This window comes from Physella acuta, unplaced genomic scaffold, assembly GCF_028476545.2.
Source record: "Physella acuta isolate Inbredline_101_S28 unplaced genomic scaffold, ASM2847654v3 ptg000967l, whole genome shotgun sequence".
In the NCBI taxonomy this organism is placed as follows: Eukaryota; Metazoa; Mollusca; class Gastropoda; family Physidae; genus Physella; species Physella acuta.
The window spans coordinates 207100-233220 of NW_026732484.1; the positions used below are offsets into that span (position 1 = coordinate 207100).

At 33.1% G+C, this 26121-nt stretch overlaps 1 protein-coding gene across 3 annotated transcripts; it reads right to left on the reverse strand.

Annotated features, from left to right (window-relative positions):
- Positions 1 to 751: 751 nt before the first annotated feature.
- On the reverse strand, positions 752 to 25865 carry LOC131953967 (U2 snRNP-associated SURP motif-containing protein). Of its 3 annotated transcripts, none has more exons than XM_059317420.1 (24): positions 25755 to 25865; positions 20491 to 20589; positions 16939 to 17050; positions 15736 to 15866; positions 15393 to 15463; positions 14017 to 14186; positions 12089 to 12150; positions 11350 to 11515; positions 10819 to 11036; positions 10460 to 10503; positions 9211 to 9315; positions 9009 to 9075; positions 8729 to 8901; positions 8460 to 8622; positions 8209 to 8288; positions 7793 to 7880; positions 6543 to 6650; positions 6265 to 6415; positions 6019 to 6150; positions 5850 to 5931; positions 4024 to 4186; positions 3761 to 3871; positions 3002 to 3144; positions 752 to 1585 (listed from the first exon to the last, which is right to left on the reverse strand). In XM_059317420.1, exons 1-24 carry the CDS (start codon positions 25797 to 25799, stop codon positions 1486 to 1488), a joined length of 2784 nt encoding a protein of 927 aa, XP_059173403.1. In that variant the 5' UTR covers positions 25800 to 25865; the 3' UTR covers positions 752 to 1485. The 3 variants fall into 3 exon arrangements, with proteins under 3 accessions (XP_059173403.1, XP_059173401.1, XP_059173400.1); XM_059317418.1 differs by having other exon boundaries at positions 14044 to 14186; positions 15619 to 15866; XM_059317417.1 differs by having other exon boundaries at positions 15619 to 15866.
- Positions 25866 to 26121: the final 256 nt, after the last annotated feature.

Sequence of the window (26121 nt, forward strand, 5' to 3'; positions counted from 1 at the left end):
TTATGTGACTTTAAATGTTCTCTTTAACCAGTTAATGCCCTCGTTAACTCCTTCACTGTTACAGATTTTATACTACCACATTAGTTTACGGACAGATAAAATTACTCCTTAAAATTACATCAAGAAAACACGCATGTTGTAGATTTTTCTAATGTTAGGTTTGGGCATTTTAATTTTAAAATAGGAAGGAAAACGGATGAGAAACATGCAGAAGATTTCTGTTTGTGTTTTGAATCAATGTGTAAAAATCTACTCTCTTCTCTTTTTTTTTTTTTTTAAACAGATTAGTTTTGAAACCCTTGACTTGCTATTTAATTTCATTTACAGAGGCATTTATTCGTACAATATTGAAAATTCACCTAGATATAATTATCTGATGTGAATTTTCAATATTGTACAAATGCCTCTGTATATAAAACTGAATACCGAGTCAAGGATTTCAAAACTAATCTTTTTTAAAAAAAAATTAACAAACAGTTACAACATCAAGGTAGCATTCTTAATTAAAGTCTATTCATCTACTTCATAGATTTTATTGCAAGTTTGTAAAGTTTGGTTAAAAGTATGATCTGATTATTTTTGAGGTTTAGGTTACAGATGTATACTTTAGTGAGAATAGTTTGATTTTATTTCCATAAATCATTCAATTTTATTCAAATACTAAAATTATCAAGTTACAGTTACCTTAATCAAGCAAGGTGGTAAAAAAACTTGACTAGGATCTTTTCAAGAACAACACAAGAGAGAACTATTTTAAGTACTTTCATTAAAATTGTATTCATTATATTTAAATGGTATATAAAATAATTAATCAAACAGCAACTTTCAGTCTGCATATATTCACACAGAAAAATACAGCTAAAAATATGACCTAGAAATGATTAATAAAACCTATAACAAAGAGATATTTGTACACCTCATAGTCCATTCAAACAGAAACTTACTATTGGTGTTAATTTCCATGTAAATCAACCACCATCATGTATCTCACTGGTGATAATTGCATTTGTGACAGCTGAAGATCATTTCCACTACACTCGCACAAACAACTATTTACAAAATATGTCATCACATTTTTGCCATTAACTTTTCTTGTGGACCAATCAGTTGATAAATAATACTGGGCAAAGTAATCATTTCACCCAAAAACAATTCTCCTTATTTCGGTCAATAAGGACACAAAATACTGTAGAAATGCTACAAAGAAAATGTAATATAATGGAGAGTTGTGACAGCATTCTTTAAAAAACTTCATTAATTAAACCATTATTAAACTTTCTTTAAAACAAAAATAACCCAGGTATATTAATCAGACATTTAAACAAATGATAAACATCTTGCCAGCAACTGTTACAAACTAAAATCAATGATGATAATGATGCATGACCAACATTATTTTATGTACATTAACTTTCTCATGCCTAAGAATGTAATATTAAAATATAAACTCAACACTCAACCAAAAAGCATACAGATAACAAGAAGCTACTCTCTATGTTTTCTGGACTTGTGCTTTTTTCTCTCTCTACCTGGACTCCTTCTGGGTGACCTTGAACGTGATCTTGATCGTCTGGATCTTTTGGGACTTAAAGGGGAAAAACATTGTTTATATATACATTTGGGTGTACAAGTTTTAGTTCTACCTAAATAAATAATTTAGCGCAAAACTGAATAAATAGCTTACTCAGTTCTGATAGTCAAAGGTACTTAACACTAAGAAAAAACTGAGAAAAACCTGGTGCAAAACAAAATAGACGAAAACCTAGTGCCACATAAAACAAACCGTGAAGAGAAATGCCCTGTGGCATATAAGACAAACTGAGAGGAAAGCCCATTGGCATATAAGACACAAACTGTAAGGAAAAACCAGTAGAATATAAGACACAAACTGTGAGGAAAACCCAGCAGAACATAAGACAAACTGTGAGGAAAACCCAGTGGCATATTAGACAAGCTGTGAGGAAAGTCCAGTAGAATATAAGACACAAACTGTGAGGAAAACCCAGTAGAATATAAGACAAACTTTGAGGAAAGTCCAGTGGCATCTAAGACACAAACTGTGAGGAAAGTCCAGTGGTATTTAAGACACAAACTGTGAGGAAAGCCCAGTGGCATATAAGACACAAACTGTGAGGAAAGCCCAGTGGCATTTAAGACACAAACTGTAAGGAAAGTCCAGTGGTATTTAAGACACAAACTGTGAGGAAAGCCAAGTTGCATATAAGACAAACTGAGAGGAAAGCCCATTGGCATATAAGACACAAACTGTGAGGAAAGCCCAGTGGCATATAAGACAAACTGTGAGGAAAGCCCAGTGGCATATAAGACAAACTGTGAGGAAAGTCCAGTGGTATTTAAGACACAAACTGTGAGGAAAGCCCAGTGGCATTTAAGACACAAACTGTAAGGAAAGTCCAGTGGTATTTAAGACACAAACTGTGAGGAAAGCCCAGTGGCATATAAGACACAAACTGTAAGGAAAGTCCAGTGGTATTTAAGACACAAACTGTGAGGAAAGCCAAGTTGCATATAAGACAAACTGAGAGGAAAGCCCATTGGCATATAAGACACAAACTGTGAGGAAAGCCCAGTGGCATATAAGACAAACTGTGAGGAAAGCCCAGTGGCATATAAGACACAAACTGTGAGGAAAGTCCAGTGGTATTTAAGACACAAACTGTGAGGAAAGCCGAGTGGCATATAAGACACAAACTGTGAGGAAAGTCCAGTGGCATATAAAACAAACGGAGGATGAGAGCCCTGTCACATATACAACATAATGAGAGAAAACCCAGTAAGACACAAAATTAACTTAGAAAGGTTAAGTGGCACATAGAATAAACTGGGAGGAGGAAAACCCAGTAAGACCAATTGTGAGGCAAGTTCAGAGGCCCAAAAGAAAAGCAATGAGGAAAGCCCAGTGAAATATAAGACTACTTTTGAGTAAAGACCAGTAGCACAAAAAATCTCAGTAACACATGGACAAATCACTTTAATTTACCTCCTTTCTTTATCCTTTTTTTTTCTCTTTGGGGTGTCAGATCTTTCGGATGATCTTCCTCTACGTACTGGGGACGAAGATCTGGAGCGATATCTCTTTCTGCTATCTTTATCTGCTGAAGGGGAGTCTAGCACATCAAGAAGCTGCAAATGTTTGATGTTATAAACAAAAAAGTTAATGAACTTCAAGCTTACTTTTTATGTATGTGAATTTGCTTATTAAAGAAATCTTTCAATGAATCATGATATCTATATATATAATTATCTTCTCGGAGATAATAGAAAACACCAAGCTGTAAGCGTGCTCCCTACCAACCCCACCTCTACATGGTCTGGTGAGCTGTGGTTCACGCTAAATGTTTACAATCGTAGAGCCGGGTTTAGTGACGGCTATTAGGGGCAGATAATATAGTTTGAAAGGGGAAAGGAGGGGGGGGGGGGCATCGTCCTTAACGAGCTGCTGATAGTGTTTTAAAGCAAATGGCAGCATTGGTACTGTTGAATTCACAAATTATGAATTACTGAAAAGTAACAAATAAATAGTAGCACCGTATGATACGCCGCGGGTTCGGCTCGTAGGATATAAAATATAAATGTGCTGATGTGTTAACTTGTTTAGTTGAAGGTCTATGGTTGTAATTCTTTACTTCTCAAATGGAGGTAATTTTCATTATGTTACAATTTTATGGTGTTGCTTTTATTTCAGGTGTGCTAAAGCAAGTAACTTATGGATAAATATCTAATATTGCTTGAAATTTACCTTGCTGTGCATCTTTCTTCTGTAATGTTCAACTTGATCTTGTAAAGTCATACCTGATTTCCTTGAGCGTTTACCAGCTTCGAGTTCATCCTGGTACTTCATTACCTTAACCTTGTTAAATAATGTTAATACAGATTTCATTATGAAAACACAGATAATAAAATTATTGCTTAATCATTAAAGCACCTAAAACAGCTGCTAACAAAATGATTTTAAAATTTTAAAATAGCTTGGATGACTTGTAGATTCATCTTTTAAAATACCTCAATCTCTCTTAATTTTTGTCTTCTTTCTTCTGATACTTGACTAAGTTTGAGATTAAATGAATTATCTTCTCTTGTTGAAAACCTTGAGAGGTTCAAAGATTCAGAGTCACTGTCACTATCATCTGACTGAGGGTTGGATGGTCTTGTGTCATCCAGTGGCCTGAAAATACCCACAACACAAAATTATCCCGATCAAATATTAATAGGACCAAAAAATATTTCAAGGCAATTTTATAATTAATCATCATAAATTTAAAAGCAATTGGGCCCTGATAAACTGTGATAACCTTATTTCAGTTGTCCAATTGTATTATTTTGTTAACACCACACACTGCATCAATCTTAATAACCCCTGTTGTTGCATCATAAATGCCTAAACAAATCAACCTAAGATGATGAAGGTTATTTTATTCTATCCTGGTGAACTAACTGGAAAAAGCAATATTAGATATGGAACTAACATCTCTAATATAACCATGACAGCCTGAACACAGTACGCGGAACTTTGACCACAGGTGCTTTGACCATATGTGGTATGACCACAGAGGGGCTTTGACCATAGGGGCTTTGACCATAGGGGGTTTGACCACAGGTGTTTTCTCAGCAGAGGGTCTTTGATCACAGGTGGTTTGTACAATGGGGCGTTTGATAACAAGCGCTTTGTCCCTATATGGTACAGATCAATTTTAAAAATTGGAATCAAATACACAATATTGGCGATAGTGTAGCACAAACAAATAATATTTGTGATGGATGGCATTAGTCTTCAGTCTCTCCTCCAATGAAGTCACCCAACAATATGGCGTTTCCTTAAAGGTCTACAGATGGACTGCATATGGCAAAAGACAATTTTCTTGCAAGGTGTCACAGGAGCAAGCTACCCAGCTGAGAAGCTATACAGAATGGTGCACGAAAAATTACAACGTGCTGTTCAGACATATAATCAAACAGATGTACTGACACATTTGCGTGCTATAGCACATCTGTCATTTAGTTAACCATACAAGTATTACTTCTTTGACTATGCTGTTGGCATGCTTTTTTTACCCTTAATGTATGCTATGTATTTTCAGGTACATCTACATTATTTATTTGTGAAACTTTTTATGTCTCAGTGTTTGTGCTCCATTTATATTTAAAATAAATCTATGAGGCCAAGCACCAGCCTTTATGTGGAGAATAAAATATCGTTATTGACTTTTTTAGTACATGTTAATTTCAATTAAGACAGGACTCTCAGAAAACATGGATAAAATCGTATGAATGGTATCATAAATTTAAATCAAATAACTTTTTAATTTCTAAATTAAAATCTATATATTATGGTTAACCTAACTCTGTGGTCAAAACCCCGCTGTGGACAAAGCCCCTATGGTCACACCCTGTATGGTCAAAGCTCCGCTATGGTCAAACCCCCTATGGTAAAAGCACCTAAGACCCTGAACACCAGTGTTTAGGTGTTCACAAGCTAGGAACATCAAAGGCCTCACCATCGGTGCCACCATGGCAAGTGGGTAAGCAAACATGTCCAGCAAAATGGAATAACGGTAATATAAAAAGAACTCTGCATATTTCAGCATATTTCTTTTTCGTACATAAAATAATCTCTCTTGATTATTAACCAAACTTTCCATTTTATTTTCAGAGAAAGTTGTTTTTTTGCCAAACAATTTAATAATTGAAAAATTGAAAAATGTAATGTAAAAAGTTTTAAACATAACACTTGATTCAGGGCAAAGAATGAAAACTTGAAGTCAATTAAAATAAATTCTGTTAAATTAAGACAATATGTAGCTAATATAATATTTTTCTATTTAACTTACATCCCGTCAATATCTTCTCCTATTTCATGAGTGTTACTGTCTTCTTCAGGCTCTAGTGTCTCCCATTTTGATGTGGTCATTGCTTAAAATACAATGTAGTTAATGAAGAGTGATGACTAGCATGAATGTGATCAAAATGAACTATTGCTAAAAATAAGAATTATCAAACCTTGTGCTTGTAATTCTGTTTCATCAACCTCCTCCCATTTGGAACGAATAAATGCTGGTTGTGACTGTGCAGTTGAAGGTGGGGTTGACATTTTACTTGAAAGTGGATCACCATCAATATCGGCCTCAGCCACTTCAAAAGAAATGAATTAGTTAATTTAATCTTAACATATGTTTGAAGCAAAGCCAACAAGTCATGAATTTAAATGCCTTAAGTATAAAGATCGTGTAATAATAATTTGCATACATGGCAATCCATCTACATCTTCTTTCATTTCATCTCCTTCCAAATCAGGTCCATTTTTAAGGGAGGATGACAGAGGAATGCCATCAACATCTTCCATGATTTCACCATCCAAATCTAATGATTTTTCAGGCCTTCTTTCAGGTGATTCCTCCTAATAAGCAGTTTAAAAAACAAAATTTCATACATTGAATTTCACAAACAATGTAAAATTGAATTTATGTAATTTAAGGCTACTACAATTACCAACAACATCACTAACCTATTAAACAAATTCCTACCTTTGTTGGAATAACTAATCCCAAGAAAATATTTTGTAATGTTATAAGGAAATCATTGGGATACACAGCCCAATCTTCCCAAGCTCGAAAACAGTTCATTACTTTTTGCTGAAAAAATATTTCTGAGTTTGAAAATTGCATAATTCTTAACACAAATTTCTTCAAAACTCTAGTAACTACAAGAATATTTGAAATTGACAAACAATCAAAGAAGCTTTTTGATTCACAACACAGTGAATTTTAAAAAACAGCTCATTTCATTTCATTTTCACTAAGAAAGAGCAAATGTTTAACTGGAGAGATTAGAGAAAATGAATTCTAACATACTAATGGAATTTTAAAAAGTTCACAAAGTGCATTTCTTTAAAGTTAAAGGTGTTATTTACCATTTTTTTCTGATAGGTTACACAGACAATTTTTTTATGATTCTTTTATTAGCTTTGTAAGCTCACATTTCCTGACTTGCTATGTAGGCTACTAGCTAATATTAGACCCCTTGAACAAAAAACTTAAGCGTGTCATTATATTTGTAATTTTTTGTTGGTGCATTGGAAATATACTTTCCTCATTTTAATATATAAAAACAATCTACTGTCCAGTTTCTCCAATTTACGATTACGAATCCTTAAGAGAACATTCATTTTGGTATTCATTCATTCCTCTGAATGTCTATAAAATACTGTTTTCATTTTTAAAGCTCCTGCAATCTCTGCAGCTGACATTTTCCAGATAAATATTGAAAATGTCAATAGGGAAATAATTGCTTTTTTCCTGCTCTTTTTTCAATTAGTTTTATTAAAAACTTTTTTAAATTGTAAATATTCACTTTTTTTTAAATCTAAAGGAACAAACTTGAAGTAAATCAGAATGGCAGGAAGAGAACTAAAAACAACATGAAGACCATGCAGAAAGAGAAATAATGTTTTAAACAAATATGGACAAAAAAAATTAAAATTAGTATGTTGTAGGCAATAAAAATTTGGTTTGTAGGAAAACTATATTTTTACATTTTTTTTAAAGTTTTTTTTTTTGGTGATTTTGTGATTTTCCTTAAAAAATACTTTTTTATGAGGAAATTATTTTCCTCCTTTTTAGTCATTGTTATGCAAGATGTGCCAAATTTTAAGTCAATCGGAAAATGGGTTAAATTAATATTTTAAGGTATGTGGAGCCATAAACACAATGATTGAACATAATTAAAGCCTTTAAAAAGAAATGAGATTAAGTAGGAAATATTTTGATGAACGTACTTTGAACTGTTCAGCTTTTAATCTACCTTCAATTTTCTCATAGGATTCATTGATGTCCTTAAAAATTTCTTTCAGTTTACTTTGAAAACTGCAAAAAAAAAATTCAAAAAAATTTGAATCATTGGTAAACATTTGAATTAAATAAGTTTTTTGAAAAAGTGTTTGTCTTCTTAAAATGTTATGATAACTGTAATAAAATAAACCTAATTTTAAAAATAAATAACGATTTTATGCTTAGAATAAACTAGATCATGTCAGGTAGTTATGAGCCCTACTGAGACCCTAAGGCAAATTTTTGATTTCTGTGGCCACATCACATCAAGTACTCATTATGAAGGGACTTCCCAGACTTAAGCAAATATCTAATACACAATTAACAAAAGGTATCATCAAAAAAATGAAATGAGCCTACTTACAATTTTCTAAAAAATGATGCATTCGGAACTTTTGCACTACTGTTGAACAGTATGTCTGACACTAAAAACAACCTAGCAATCTGTAAAGTATAGTCATTTTACATGAACACAACTATGAAGCAAAACTATGTTTGATGTCTTATTATAAAAATGCATACCAATGAAACTTGTTTATTTTACCATTTTATTACTTTTAAACCGACTGAAAACAGCTACGGCTAATGTGAATAATAGTGAAAAGAATGTAGAACCTTTTTGGGTAGAGGAGTTTGTAAAATACTAAGGGATTCAGCAATACATTCAACTATTTCCTCTGCTGCTTCTGCATGATCCAAACACCACACCATTGCTTCAGCTATTTTTAATCTTTCAGGAGTTAATTCTCTCAATACATCTTCTAAACGATCTCTTTGGCTGCAACACAAGAGGTTTTTGTCATTAATCATTTATACGTTAATTTTCTCCACAGATTGAAACAAATGAAATATTGAAGTAAAGATACCATGTTTTAGAAAGTCACCTGTTTGTTAATTTTCCTTTACGCAGAATCAGTTCAAATTCAGAATTGGCTTCTCTGTTTACTAGGTCTTCCGGCATTCCTTGAGTAAAGGGGTTTATAGGTGGGGGTCTCCATATGGAGCCACCTTTAAACATACGAAATTCTTCAGTTTGCCATTTTGTTGTTGAGTCTCCCTGTGAAGTTAAGATAATGTGATCACACAAATATAATCTAATGGAAAAAAAATGTGATACTGATAAAAACTTGTTTTTATTGTAAGGCAATCTAAAACATAACTTACATGAAGAATAGAATACAGTTTCCACCTATAGTAGGTATGTGCTGGGCTTTTGTTATCAAATAAAAATCTAAAATAAAACAATTTTAAAGAATAGCATGATTTTACATTTAGCAAGTTCTTATATTTATAATTAGCTATTTTATTTACAAAGGACAACAGCTTAAAGCCATAATCCAATAAATGAAACTTATTTGTTAATTACCTAAAGAAAGGATTGTTGAGTTCTCTGTTCATTATCATGGCTTCAAACATTGGCCCTTCTCGAACAACAAACTCGACCATACGATGAATAAGTGCCAAAAGTTGTCTGTAAACAAAAAATGTGTGCCTAGTTGCCCCTAAAATTCTTAATTTTACTGATCATCCACTGTTAGATTTTAGAACTACTTTTGACTATTAAAAGAAGAAGACCCTGTGTACCATCTATAAATAACAAATTGTGAAATCCAATTGTGTAAGGTAACAGATTTTGAGTAACAAGAATATAACTGTTATACTAAAATGATAAATTATTAACAAGAATAACAAAAGTAAATACTTTTCTTGCTGAGAGAAAAATATTATCTTTGAAATTCAAATTTATATTAATGCTCGCTCATGTAAAAGTTAACTGAACAACTACAATGTTCGCCTTGTTAAGACCAAGTTCCTTTAAAAAATTTTAAACCAGCACAAACATATCATAATTTTTTGAAAATCATTTGAAACAGTTTCTGAAGTGAAACTGGCCAAAGAAGAGAAGAAAGTAATCCCTCAGATAGATGAAACACCTTGAATGCCAGTTCAATGGGGAAAAATGTTTCTAAAATTCTGTATTCCTAACACTACAATAATAGTTAAACAAATGAACAGTATGTGATACATTGTGATTGACAAATGATGAGCATCATTAAAAAAAAACTATAAATAGTAAATTATTTGAACAAAACATCACAGGTACAAATGTTTTTATTTAACACTCTCTACATCTCACTCTCATTATTTAAACAAATATAAATTAAACATATTTTCCAAAATGTATTGATATTCAGCGTGCTTGGCATCAGTCTGTAATATCCCCTGGTTTCATTTCTGTACCGTGCTCCAAGTCCAATTGTGAATTATACAATATATGGTCACAAAGAGGGGAAATTCCAAAAGCCTTTTCATGTTTTATTTCTGGCTTAAACATAGCTTTTTGTAAATTTTCTATTATTAAGTCTAGATTATTACTAAAGGACCATGCATATTCTTGTGATAATTATTAGACAAAGGATATTAAAAATATGAGTAATAATTTTGTTATGTTTTAGTTCCCAAAAGATGAGACAGTTTCATATACTTTCACAAAAACCCAATACCTATAACAAAAAGCTATGTATTAATGCCAGTGAAAACATTATGCTTTAGCTGGAGCTAAACAAATATTGAATGGATGTTGAAGTACTGGACAGATAGAAAAAGACATATACCTTTCTGTGGGGATTACCACTTTCACAACTGCATTCGCTAAGGTCTGCAGAAATGCGTTTGAAAAAGACAAACAGAACGATTAGGGTTTTTAAGATCTTTAAAAGGCTGGGCAATATTATTACAAAGTTATTGGTAAACTACAGGAGTTGTGAAATATTTTAAATAAAGTAAAAAGGAAATTACATTTGGCCCACCTCCCAACAATACAATAAGCTTTAAAAAAATAACTCACTATTATAATACAATATAACACATGAATAAGTTAGGACTTTAAATTAAAAAATCATAATTATTTAACATGATTTTAACAATACACAATATTTAAAATTTTTACCACTTATAATTGTTTAAACATTACCTTCTCAAGTTCATCAGGGTTATCTGGCAGAACATGAAGTTGGCCGTTTGTGTATTCTCGATCTTTTCTTCTCTTGATCTGGGCATTGAATGGTAGACCAGAGGGGGGAGGAGGCTGAGTAAGCTCTGCAAGGGCTGGTGGAATATATATGGGGTGTGGTGGAATAGGAACAGCTTTGCCCCATCCAAGTTTCATTTCAAATCCACTGATTTCTTTACCTAAAAAAATTCCAAAATTATAAATAAACTTGATCAAGCATGTAATAACAATAATGAAATAAAATTTTAAAAATACTAAATGCATAAAATTTGAAATAATAAATGAAAAAGAATATATGCAATTTTTTAGTTTTTTGCAACAATTCATGGTGGTCTAAGTATCATCAAAAACATCCATACACCAAAAAATCATTCAATTTTTTGAACTATTTACACCTATTTCATTACAATTCAAAGATGCAGCTTTTTAAAAATGTGGTGCAGTTTGATATCCATTTAAACAATCTACCAGATTAAACCAAATTAATCATACCCTTCAGAGCATTCATTGCCCTCTCCCCATCCTTTCTGTTCATGAATGCAACAAAACCACAATTCCTTCCTCTAGATCTTTCCTCTTCTGTCCTAGGCCACATTATCTTTACACTAGCAAGAGGACCATACTTGCCAAAAATCTCACAAAGCTCTTTTTCTGTCATCTATGATTAAATTCACCAGCAGACATGGTTACACAGACCAATTCATAAACAGATAAAACAAAGGTTTCTGTACTGTAACATATCTTAAAAGCTTTACATTTCAACAATAAACTGATTAAAGACAAAAGTGCTCTTTGACTAATATAAGACAGAAATGCAAGTTTTACTACTAAGTCTATTCAACCAGAGCAACAACAAAAAATTGAAATGTTAATTTTTAAGATAATAGAAAAAGGTTAAAACAAGTCTCCAATAAATGTCACTGAATAATGGTGTCCATGTATTTTTAAAAATGTTTTTAATTTTCTTTAAGGTTGATATTTTTCTTCAATAAGTCTTGTAGTCGATAATCCACACATATCTGTGAAACATCATTTTGAAATTTTCTTGAGAGACGTCAGTTCAAGAGGAACATTCATCAAGTAATCCATTAATTAGAGAACAATTTCATCTTGCCAAGATAACTACAGCCACTGCATTGTCTTTACTTGCTGAAAACTGTTAACATTGAAGAAATGCACTGCAACACTGTTAACAATACAAAGACAATGAAGATTCACTGCGAAGCCTTACTTTAGGATTGATGTTGCCCACATAAATATTGGTTGTATTTTCATCACCTGGCTCTCCCATACCTGAATAAAAACAAAACAGATTTTTTAACTCACTGAATCAGTTATCTCAAAAACAAAAATTTTACTAAGAAATCAATAAAATTTTCATTTATCAATTCAATTGAAACAATCAGCTATTATTAACATTACATAATATATTATCTAAATAATATATTGAGAAAGAGAAATGTGTTCCAGTTAAAATATTTAATTTTTACAGATCTGATTATATTTAAGGGTCGCTACCAGAACCAGATTCTGCATATCTGATAAAAATATAAAGTGACTTAAAAATTTTTTTTACGGTAATTGAGATTATAGAATTATTTATTTACTGTGTGAAACCAATGAACCACCAAGTAATTACCAAACGTGTTTAGATGTTCCACGTTTAATTCAGTGAAAAATAATTGATGTCTGTCTTTAGTTAAGTGATGCATGGTCTAACTATAGAAAGCTGACTAAAGGCGTAAGTTTGGTACAGGGCTGGAGGCTATAAAGCTTCAGTATAAAATGTTTTGTATAAGAAAGAAAAAGCCTGGTGGAAACAGATTACCATGGCTGACTACAAACTTTTATAAATTAGCTATTCACTGTCATGTTGTGGTTTTCAATGTTTATAGTGGCATGTTCAAACTGGAGAACAGCAAATGATTTTCAATGAGTAAAAAAGTAGTTTATTTTCATTTAATCCTCTTAATTGGGAGCTGATTGTATATTATAATTGCCTAATGGAATATGCTCATTTCTGAAGCAGCAGGTATGACACCAATCAACATCATTAATGCAAAATAAATTATTATGGAAAGTGAAAATGTAATCAGCCTGTCTGCATGGATATATGAAAAGCACTTTCTGCATTAAATGGTTTATCTATACAGGAGGCAAGTATTAAGCAAGTATTAAGCTGAAGGGAAAAAGTAGATGATATTTGAAAGATAAAATACTTTGGACATATCACACACTAGTATAGAGTTTTTTATACTATTAATAATGCTGAGCAGTGTAAAAGAAATTAGTTACAAAGTCAGTGGTTATTTACATAATTGTTACTGATATATTTGAGAGTCGTTAACCTATTGCTCTAACGCAGGGGTCTCCAAACTACGGCCCGCGGGCCGGATGCGGCCCGCGATGTCCTCTCATCCGGCCCGCGGAGATCTTTTTGTCCAAGGAAAAGACGTTAGTTGGTGATGGCTGAGGAACTTTGCGCAGAAAAATCAAAGACATGCCTGGAAGAAACTTGCCCCCGAACTGAAATTTGATAGTCAATGCGGCCCTCGGACTGAAAAGTTTGGAGACCCCTGCTCTAACGGAACATAACAAAAATCATTTATATTATCAGTTTTTTCAAAAAGATTGTTAGCTCTCTGTTACCCTTAAACAGAGCGATATAAGACAACGACTAATTTTTATGTTTAATTCTCTCTTAATGTTTTACAAACGCTTTAAATAGCTATGTCTGTAGCTATGCTGAATGAAAAAATATGTTTAGTCAACTGGTTTAAAATTATTAAAAAAAATATTTTAATGTGAATAAACAAAATCTCAACATCCTTTGGTAGCGACCTCTAAATTTTTATATTTTCTTCCCATATTTTTTATTTAAATATTGAAAGGTTTTTATTCTAAAAGGAACCATACCACCTATCTTAATAATTTTAAAAATTATGTATATATATATATATATATATATATATATATATATATATATATATATATATATATATATATATATATATATATATATATATATATATATATATATATATATATATATATATATATATTATATATATATATATATATATATATATATATATATATATATATATATATATGTATACATATAAAATTTTGAAATATTGGATATGCTGGCACAAGTACCATATACATAACCAAGATCTTTTCCACCTCTTGGGAAACTTCCTCCTGCATCGAAGTCAAAGGAACTAGCAGATCTTAAACTAGCAGCAATAATATCAGGATCCTCTAAGATAACCATATCTCCACGAGCTCTTTTAATAGCATGCCGTTCTTCTCTCTGTTCTTGAATACTAGAAAAACAGATGACAATTATTAGTACCAATGGATACATGACAAAATATCTTAGACAAAATATCTCAAGGATAAAATGTCTTATACTTCTTGAATTTTTATTTATATTTTTTTTTCTTTTTGAAGCACGGTTGTCTTGCTGTTGCCCTTTCTTTAATGCTAAATTAATGCTGCCATATTTCACTTTAGCATTAAATAGTTTGACACCTGATCATGAAGGTGTAAAGTTGTCTTTTTAGTGAGATTTCCTTTATCTTATTCAAACTAGTTTCATCCGTCTTAGGTGAGGTTTTATTTTTACTTTAAACATTGACGGCTGGAGCAATGTTTCTACTTTATGCCATATATATATATATATATATATATATATATATATATATATATATATATATATATATATATATATATATATATATATATATATATAGTATAAAGTAGAAACATTGCTCCAGCCGTCAATGTTTATAAATATATATATATTTTCTCAAAACTTTTTTATGAATTAAGATAAAATGTTTATTTATTTATTTAAACCGTAGCCTAACCCAAAGAAAAATGGTTTTCTGTTGGAAAATTTTAATCTCCCCACTCCCAACATTTACAAGATATCATGTTTAAAAAGTCTATTGTCACCTAATTTATCAGCATATAACTAGAAATAGAGGTTTAGGACACTAAACCCTCCCGCTGAGTAATTACCCCACCCACTCCCCTCCCGTGAACCCTGACCTTAATGCTAAACCTTTTGCTAACCCCCTAAACCCAACTCTAAAGCTATAACGAACACTCACCCAATACCTATATCTAACCCTAAACGATGGTTAATTCCTAAGCATTAGCCTAAACCTCAAAACTAACTTCAACTCCAACCCTAAACAAAAGCCTTCCCCAACCCAAACCATAACCCTAATCCTAACCTTACTATTTACTTATCCTCAATCTATCAGTATAGCATCTATCTCTAAATGTCCAGGGGTTATGTCCTGCTCCCAGAAATAGCTTGTCACTCATGGAGTATTTGTAAATAATGACAAATTGTGATTACATTAAAAAACTCAAATTATCAGAACACAATCATCCTTTTAATAGTTTGAAAAACCATATACCTTAATTACATTTCTATTGTTATCCTGTCACTCTAAAATGAGTATGGAATGGCTATAAACTTCTCAAAATAATAAGACCAATGAGCAAAGTATTCTTACGATTTTAGTTCTTCTTTAAATAGTTCCAAATTACTTTTTTTCTTTTCTTCTTTCTTTTTTTTACCAAAACCCTGAAAAAGTAAAAAAGAAGCAATAGCCTTTTAAAAATCACATAAAAAAAAGAAAATTTAAAAAAACATACAAAAGCTACTATTTTTTAAAAATCACTGATATTAACTCAAATTTACACTATTGTTTCATTTCTACCACCTTTACAAGTACGTACCAGTCTAGGTTTTTCATCTTGTCTCTCTTCCTCTTTGTTGAGGAACCAGTTACGTACCGGTTTGGGTGGTTTTTCATCCCTCATCTGCTCCTCACTGTCGAGGAACCAGCTACGTACCGATTTTGCTTTCTCCTCTTTTCTTTCCTCTTCTTTTTTCATTTCCTTGACAGAAGAAAATGTTGATGCCAACTGAGCTAACTTGGATGTAGGTTTATACACACGACTTCCTCCTCCTTTATCATCAGACTCTAAAGTTATCAATCACAGCAGAGTATAGTACAAGTTTTACATTGTATTTTAATAATATAAACAAGATTTTCACAAGAAAAAAATATATATTGTACATCGACAAAGGTCTACAAACAACAATCCTAAATACCATTACCTACAAATACTACAACAAAGGTGGCAATACTGAAGGGTAAAAAATATTTGAGTAGTGCTTTATATAAGAGTATATTAGAGATGTAAAGTTTTAAGTTATAGCAATACTGAATAGCTATGCAAGTAATGGCATTGGCCCAGTTGGCTGAGAGGGGCCCAATCATTATAATATTGTTCAAATGGACATTTCGTATCTTGGTATCTTTTTTAGAAAAGTTACAACTAAAGCTGAAACAAAAGATAAGTAATTTAATCTTATGAGAATGGTTGCTTTTTTTTGCAATTAGAGTATTTCCTTTACAGTTGCTTTTCTATTAACATATATTAACCTGAAATGTTATTGTCTAACATACTATAAGAGAAATGTTCAATAGCTATTTTTTTACAGGGCCACCTTTAATTTTGTTTTTTAATTCACTCTCTCTATGGGTAACTTTTCCTTATACTTATAATATAAACATCAGCATGACCTTATAAAGTTATTTGTGAAAATTTAAATTACATCACCAAGTGCCTTTTTTCACATATATTGTTTAGTTAAAGAAAATATTAATATCAAAATAGTCCCATCTGTAAAAATATTAATTAAAAATGCAATAAAGTTTTTATAATCCATTAAATTATTAATCTCCCCTTTGAATTTCTTGACTGGTGCCATTATATAAGCTAGCTGCAAGAAGTCAAAGATTGACACTGTAACAGACCATGATTTCAAGCTACAATCAGGTTTATTTGACTTAATGATAAGCTTATAAAGAAAATTTTGGCACTATTTAATTTTAACTTAAATATTTCTATAATTCATACATAATAAAATGAGAAAATAGAATGAATAAAAGCTTGTTATAAGAGAAAAAGATGTGTATGAATTATTTTTTAAAAAGCTTTTTATAAAGGTTATTATAAATGTTAATTTACAGGTATCAAAATACTTACTTTTATCAGAATTAACAATACCTCCCTTGACCCATGACTTATTAAGTTTGCCTGCATCTTCAAAGGAAGCAACAAATTCTTCATAAACCACAGCTGTAGCTTCTTCATCTTTCTGTAACAATAAGTTTGTAACAAACAATTATAAATTACTAGCGTGCCCATCCCTGCGAGAAAGTCTGAAAAAATGTTTTAAAATGGTTTCTTCAATGATTTACCAATCCTACATTCGTAGACGCGTGACCTTGTTTTCTAAAACTGAGTTAAACAATGCCTGCGCTACATTTCTTGGACCATATTTATCGAAGCAGGGGTTTGCTTACACTACCGCCCAGCACACCCCAGAGCGTGGTGTATGAAACCCTTGAGTGTACATTAATCACTCTCAGTAATAGTGAGTTAGAAAACACTTCGTCGACTGCCCAGGTGTCAGGGACGTAGCAGGGGCAGACATGCCTACTCCTAGCAAACATAAGTAGGAACAGTCATACCTAAAAAGAGGAATTTGAAGCCAAAAAGAGGAAAACACGTGCTGATGCTAATTTACTAAGTCGAAAATAAATAAATTATTAAAAATAGGCCTGCTGAACTTATGCGCTGATTATACTTTCCTAAGTCGAAAATAAATAAATTATTAAAAATAGGCCTAAGTCTAATGACATTATACACAGTAGCATACATACAAGCATAGGTATAGTGTTTAGTAAACCTTTAGTTATATTTGACTAGTCTCTAGGCTACATCTAAATACTGCTTAATGTCAGCTTACATTTAAAAAAAAGAAGTTAAACAGTAACCTGATACCCGATTACCCCCCCCCCCCCCCCCCCCCCCCGCAATAAAAACCATAGCTTTAACAAAACATTCTTGATTTGATGATTTCTGCCTTGCTATGTTCTAGGCCAGGGGTCTCCAAACTTTTCTGTCCGAGGGCCGCATTAACTATCAAATTTCAGTTCGGGGGCCAGTTTCTTCTAGGCATGTCTTTGATTTTTCTGAGCAAAGTTCCTCAGCCACCTCCTACAAACGATTTTTCCTTGGACAAAAAGATCTCCGTGGGCGGGATGAGAGGACTTCGCGGGCCGGAATCGGCCCACAGGCCGTAGTTTGGAGACCCCTGTTCTAGGCCATATGAACAACAAATGCTTGCTGAAGGCTTAAAGTTATGAGTTGAGGAGTTAAGACCTACCTAGTAAAAGTCCTAGTTGTAGTTACTTTATAGTTAGTTATTATTATATTAAGTTAAAAGATAGATTTAATGTCTAGATCAAGAAATAAGCATGTTAGTTATGATTTTATTGTATTTTTCTCCCTAAATGTTACTAAAGGCATAATTTTATTTATAGTAAATCTAAAATTCAATTGCAAATATCAAAAAGAACAATCAGAAGCTAGCTTGTCCACATTATCTATTAGTAGATCTAGTATTAGATTATACTTTAGATATTGTAAGTAAACAAGGAAACTGAAGCCAAAGGGAGATAACCACTATTTCCAGCTCTTTTTCCTTTTTCATGTATATGAAGTATAGAGAAAGTCTTGTAATCGTGCAAAAAAAATAATAATCGAGATTTGCAACGACATTTTACAGCTCCCTGAGTCTGAAAAGCATAGTTTTGCAATCTTGTCCATATGTCTGTGTGTGTGTGTGTGTGTCTGTGTTGTGTAAACACGATAACTTGAGTACTGTTACAGCTAGGTTGATGAAATTTCACATGTAAGTAAAAGATCTAATTCTCTGCCTTCTGTCAAATTTTGAGTAATTTCCATTAACCAGAAGTAGTAATTTTCGCTATTTCCATTTCTCAAAAACAATGCATGTGAATTTATAAAGTGCTAATATTATTCCGCACTATTATGCACATTTTATTTGGCGTTCACTTAATGGTCAAATTCTTTTTTCTACAAGATTTTATTCTACTTTAAAAAGTTTAAGTATTTAAAATGGATTAAAAATCATGTATAATCACTGTATATATATCCTGAGTTGCCATCCCCTGGTTTCATATAAGAATAGTCAAGAAAGTTTAGGGGAGATCACTCCCGGTTTATTTTCAATTCAATTGATTAGTTTACTGTTTTTTTTAAAAAGCAGAACAAACTTTAAAAAAACAAGATGGCGGAACAGGACACTTTTTTTGTAAAACAGCAGAACTAATTCTGCCTTTGGCAGGACGGTAGGCATGGCTGCAGAGCCCCCAATAACACTGCAAGGGCACTGCGTACAGCCCCTTGCTCGGGTTTAATCAACAAATGTCGTGTGCCACCGTGTCAATATTATAGGGTGCTCCTTAAAACTAACTTAGGCGCCATAGTGCTCGAAGGATAGCATAGGGCACCAAATCACACCTTACCGGGGTGCCAGCCTCTGATTCAAATTAGTGAATGACTATAATATCACATTTTATCCATATTCTACCGCACTCTTTAAAATGAAAGTATAGCACTCAAGGGAAATTCCAGGGAGCCAAATAGCACCCTGTGGGGCGTGGGTTTAAAATGAACGTGGGCGCCAGAGCTCACAGGGGAGCACAAAGCACTACTGGACATGCAATCACCAGGGCGCCGGCAGCTGTGTCTATGCAGGACGCCTGATTAACGGATACCAATAGCTACAATAGCCACTCTCAAACTATTGGCACATAGCCATGACAAAAATCGCACCCTGCTGGGCCACACCAATAAAAAGTACAAGCCGACCCGCGATGTAGCATATGCCACTATTTAGTTACTTTCAGTAATTCATAATTTGTGAATTCCACACTGCTAATGATGTGATTGAAAATGTTTTCCTTTAAAACACTATCAGTAGCTTGTGAAGGATGATTATCCTCACCCTCACCATCCTCCTTGAAAGCAGCCGTCAGTGACAACAGCTTACAGACAACAATGAAAAGATCAAGCAGAACTTGTTATTACCTCCCCTTAGTTTCAAATAGTTTATAATCTAAATTATCTGCCCCTAAAAGCCGTCACTAATTGTTAACATTCGTCGTGAACCAAAGCTCACCAGACTGCTGGGGTGGTGGTGGTAGCAATATGCCTAGAGAATTATTGATTTTTTTCCACAGAAAACTTCTCGGTAGTATCCTATTCTTATCAATTCCACAAAGTGTCATGGCATCATGGCGGTGTAGAACCACATCAGACATTAAAATCGCACCCTGCTGGGGGGGGGGGGAGCGCCCCTGCGAATCTGAAATTTTTTCTTCACAGAAAGCTCCCCCGGAGTATTCTCATCAACTCCCCAAGTTTCAAGGCAATCAGATGAAAGGTGTAGTAATGCATAAAGACAGACAAACAAACATTGCTTTTTATATGTACAGATTATTTGTGTACATAGTCTTCTTATTGCCACAACAAAAATGCGTAGATGTGCATGGAAGTTGTTGGACAAAATCATCCTGCCCAGCTTAACATTTAGAAAAGTATTAGTAGCATCTTTTCATTATAGAAGTCTATTGTTAATGTCACCCTGAATTTGAAAAACAACAGTGTATAGGTTGAGTTTCTAATTAATTAACCATTATCTAGAAAGTGTAACTACACACTTACCCTTCTCTTAATCTCTTCCATCTCTCTTTTAGACAAAGACTTTGCTCCTAAAGACATGTTACCAATGTCAAAGGCCCTTAGTTTACTTTCACTCAGCCCCTGAAAGAAAAAAATCTATTTTGTATCACTGTTTATTTAGGTCAGAAACAGATATAATAGCTGGCAATGTTTACAGTAACAAAATACCAGATGACAGTAGCATTTACAAAATTAGGGATGATATTGTTTAATAACAAAATTAAAGAAAAGTTGCATTCTACACAGGGTCCTAGCATATTCAGGGGAGAACTGGTACTGTAGTTATCAATATTTGTGTAAATGTTTTGATAGCATTGAAAAACAGACTGAGAGCAACATGGTAAGATTAAAACCATACACACAAAAATCAGACAAATGAGAAAGGAAAGCCATGGGAATACGTTGCTGTAGAAAGTTGCAGAGAATAACATAAAAGACACCATCATAAATAATGCAGTAAGTTACTTTATACAGATGTCGATTCGTCAGCATGTTGACCTGTTGGCATTTATTTAAATAGTTAAAAACAAACTAAATTGGTATGGACATTTCACAGGGTTGTCAGGCTTAGTGTAAACCAGGCAAATGGAAAATAAGCAGACAAATAGGAAGAAAACATCAGGCAATGAAGGATTAGACACTTGGTGAAACACTGAGGATGGCAGAAATAGAATGAAGAATGAATATCGGGACACTAGTGGCACCCCAATTGTCTACCTTGACTACAGGGCAGAAGAAGAAAACAACTCAGGATATTATAATCCACTTTAAAATGATGTTTAAGAGGCCATCTGTTAAATTTTGAATTTTTGAGGCATCCCTTATTTTTTACAAACTTCACAGGACTAAGGTGGCGGTTCAGGACAGCTTGTTGCAAGGTCTCAATTAAAATTGTAGTTTCAACTTAAGAACCAACATTGTAAATGAAAGAAAAGCCAGGTCAGGGGTGGTGTAGCACAGTTTTTGTGAACAAACATGTATGTGCAGCCAGTCACAGTTGAACAAAGATATTGACTAATTTGATGGAAGGCAATAGTTTCACTTCACTGTGCAAGGGTATTCCCTTTCCCCAAGAGTGGACCGGAGCAAGAAAAGTCTCAAAGCTAATTGAAAGGCACATTAAATGTTTTTAAAATCATACACGGTGTAGTTAAAATTAATATGGTTATAAAATCCTGTCTGTTTTTTTCGGACTTTACTAAAGATTTGATATTTTTTATATTTTCGATAACTAAATAAAAATTTAAAATAAAAGCAAAAACAATTTGGTTTTCACGTGTAATGATGACATAAACAATGGCATCTTGCTATTCGATAGGCTAGCATAAATTTTATTGTAAACAAAAAATGGCAGAAGTAGGTAATGTGGTTTAAATTTGCATTGTTATTTAAAAACTTTATCTGCACGTTTTGTAAACAAATAAATATCAGATCACTGAGTTCCTGTACAGCCAATCAATGTTTTCCTTACAAAAGTGAAACATCAGGTTATAACTTAGGGTTGATGAAAATAAATAGAAATGTAGCCTTAAACTCAACAGAATAATTTCAATATCTCTGGATTTGCAGCTTTGGGAGAATTTATCGGTGTCCAATAATGGAATCTTCTTTAGGTTACTGGTAGTTAACTAAATACACATATGGCTGACTAATGTCAATGCTAATCCTGTCCCTAACCCCAACCCCTAGTCCTACCGTACAACAATATGGCTACCTAACCCGGCATACGACTGGACGATTTTTTTGGCTTAATTTAAGAGACTATCTCAATGTTAAGTTTATAAATTATTACCACGCGAAAAAGTGTGATTTCCCTGCGTACTTTTAGACAATAGTGGATTACAGTGCTGTGCATGCCAGCTAAAATGTTAAATCGCTTTCCGGTAGTGAAGGTCAAATGTAAAAGTTGGTCAAGTTTGGAAGATTTAAAAACTTTTAATATTTGAGAAACTGTTGTCAAAATTGACACAAGGGTGTATCAATATTAGATTTACTTATCTGTGAAAAAAAATGAAATTAAGCTACTCCCAGATAGTGAAATTGTTCTTCCAATTGGGTCACTCAAACAACATATTTTTTACATGTGACGTCATGACTTTCAGTACCGAAGATGTATAGTAATTTAGGCCTGGTTGTGTTTTTTAAATTGCCATTTGTTTTCGGACAATGTTTTTAGCGTAATTAGGCTAATTAAGCCTAATTATCGATCTTTCACACTGCTATGGGATTAGACTCTGAAATCACCCAAACAACAACAATTTACACTTTGTTTTTTACTGTGTTGATCTCTAGAATTAGTGAGACTTGTCCGACTTAGTATTAGTGGGCTTATTACTACATTTACTTACTTAATTAGGCCTATTTATCGTGCTTTCAAATATGATATAGCCTAATAGAATTTTGTTAGGCCTAATTCTAATTGATGAATTTTCATCAGGCTAATTATAAAATTATTTTCACTGTTCTTCATTCAAATAGTTATATTAGGCTAACTAATGTTTTTATTAATAAAATTTAATAGGCCTAATAATTTTAATGTTATAAACCTTGGGGCTAGGCTTATGTTACTAATTAGCACTTAGTAAACGAAGTACACATGGACTAGGACATGAGTGTGCTGTGCTCGCATTGTGGCGTGCGATGCTACTCTCGTTGCCAAAACAGCACTAACGTGGTCTGTGATGATGTTTGGAATGCATGTTTCTCGCTCACGACTGATCAGTTTCAATGCGCTGACATTTTTTTAAAAAACATTCTCTAGGCATGTTTTTATTTAATAGGCCCGATACACTGTTTATATTAGTTAGCTTCTCTTGTTGATAAAATTACGTAAACAAGCAAGCGAGCTGTCTGCCATGCGTGCGGCCAGTGTCGCTGATTGGGATGCATTTATTGCCTAGATGTGATAAATTTTAATGCGATGACAGTTTTTAAAAGAAAAATCAAATAGATACTAATCTTATTTGTGAATATCGTGATGGTCCCATAGCCAAATAAGGGAGGAGGGTTAGGTTCATTTTACTATGATTTTACAATCATATCTCAATCTTTTATAAATTGTCCTAATTAAACCTTGCTAAATACACTGATTAATCAAAACTAAATAAAACGTGAATATGAATTTCCTTAAAACCTTTTCGTTTCTTCATTTGGCCTAAACTAAAAAAAATACAAAGTGCCGCATCTCGCAGCGCGTGGCCCATAACGAAGTGACTATGCATATCACAGGTTGGATTTGCCATCTTGAATCTTGTGACTGAAAATGCTTACATTTTCCTTTCTCCAACACATCCGGTGTGGTTGAGCTGTAGACTGTAGTGTGTAGTTCATAGCTCTGAAGCTCCGAGTTCAAACCCAGGGTTAGCACGACCAATACTAGTGTCTTTTACATTTTATTTTTTTCATATTGAAAACATGACATGTGATTCTTTTTTTTATAAAATTTCCAAACAAAAATACAATGTCACTCACTGGCATGATTGCTTGCTTATGTTTACTATCCCGTGAGTGAAAATCCCACACCACAGTCGGCGGGGTCACTGTGAGTTCAGCAGGCCTAAAGCAATAAGCATAGGCCATAAAATGAACACAAGTTCACGAGATTGTCTGTGTCTTCACTCCCCCCCCCCCCCGAACTAAATAGCACCATTAATTAAGGTAGCATGTATTTTAGCCCCTGATGAGCTAGAACTATCAAATGTAGTGTATGGTTGGTTAGAGTAGAGATATATCTCTAGTTTTAGTAGTTTTCATTAGTGTTGTTTAAATAGAAAAATAACTAAATTTAAGTTAAGATTTGATTAGGCTTTTTGATGAGAATTACAGAATGATTTTTTTATTAAAAATGTATCAATAATAGCTTGCACACTAGTAAACTAAGCCAATTTAGCATATTTTAACTTTCTGTGCAAAGTCATTATTACTGAAAAAAATTCCAAAGTCAGGTCAGCCTGTGGCACCCTCCACTGAACATGACAGAAGGAAAAAAAAACTTGACCCGTGACCTTCATTAAAACAGAATTTGCTTTTGTTTTTTTTTCATTTTTAGTAAATATGTGCTTAATCTTACCCAATAAGTGATAAAAATTTGAAAATTAATTTTAATTACTGTTGTAAAGTGAGATAAACAGCTTAATAAACACGTGTTTTCTTGAGGGGGTGTGGCACATCCCGACATTGCATTGTTTGTAACTTTATATTTGTGTTTTATGACTATATTTGTTCACAATCAGCATGCTATGCCTTTAAATTTTGATAAAGGGTAAGTATACCAAGTTACAAAACCTGAAATCTAACTAATAATTCATACTTTCAGTTTAAAAAAATAATGAAAACGATCATCAATGAAGAAAGCGTAAACATTCTATTTTTAGGTGTGACATAAAAAACAGTCATAAATCTAGCCGAATGATTGGATTCTTGCGCGTCACACATTTTCCCGCGCTTCGTGTTCACCAAAAAAGATTATAATAAAATGGCATTATTATTCTTACAGAGCATATCTCATGCCTACAATAAATTATTACCAGTTTATTGTAACGTGTGTAAAATTAATGCTTTCAAGTAAAAAATAGCAATAGTCTGGTTAAAAATACCTGCGGTATTTTATAGTTATTTGATTCGAAAGATAAGAATTATATAGAGCTACTTTCACTAAGGCGCCGCTTGCGAGACAAACATAGAAATTAGGCCAAAAGTAGATCCGACAATTCTTAAATAACAGACTTAAATAGAAACGGATAGTTCCGATTTCTTAAATTAACGATGGCTTCGTAATCATTAGTTTTATCGCTCTACCCATTAGTGAAAGCGAAACTGGTCGCCATTTTTGGTAAGCGCATGAGCCGTGAGATGGCTTCAAAACAACAAACCCGGAAGCTGTGAATTCGAACGGCCTAATTTGATGAGAATATCTGAATATCTACAAACATACTTTATTTCTACGTCTAGACCTAGATTCTAGATCTAGATCTAGATCATCTAGATTCTAGAATTTAGAAATCTAGATCTAGAATTCTAGATCTAGATCTAGAATCTAGGCCAAAAAATGGAAAATGTTTGATCTAATATCTAGATTCTAGTGATTCTAGTCACTAGTCTAGAGTAGACTAGATCTAAAGGCCTAAGCTTTTCCGTAGAACATGGGATTCAAATAAAGATTATTGTTCAATTATTTTTTATTAAATGTCAGATGAATTATCATTAGGATAGGTTAAGACTAGAGTCTAGGTTAAGAGGAATCAAACCTTGGATTTTCCCATCATTTTTTCTTTGCTGGATTTGTCCGACATTTTTGTTTTTAAGGTCACGTGACCACAAAAGGGATTTGTTAAAAACTATCATAGATCTAAATGGCGAGAAACAAGCAATTCATTTAATTTAAACTGCGCCTGTGCTTGTGGTTGATGGGACGGTCAAAGACCAAGTCCTAAGTTTTAAGCTAGGAAGGAACTGCAACTTTCGATAAAAGGGTTGCATCCAATAATATAACTGTAATAATATAAATTGCGAATGCGCTTACCCAATAAGAGTTCTGTCAGTGCTTCTTTCAGTGTTTCTTCTAGGAATCCCCCCCCCCCCCCCGAAAAAAGTCTACCCCCCCCTCCCGAACGA

Coding starts and splice junctions, on each gene's coding strand:
- LOC131953967 (XM_059317417.1), bottom strand. CDS start 25,799: ATGTCGGACAAATCCAGCAAAGAAAAAATGATGGGAAAATCCAAG. Junction 5,932..6,018: donor AACAGAATTACAAGCACAAG/GTTTGATAATTC, acceptor TTGTATTTTAAG/CAATGACCACATCAAAATGG. Junction 3,145..3,760: donor GAAGAAAGATGCACAGCAAG/GTAAATTTCAAG, acceptor AAACATTTGCAG/CTTCTTGATGTGCTAGACTC.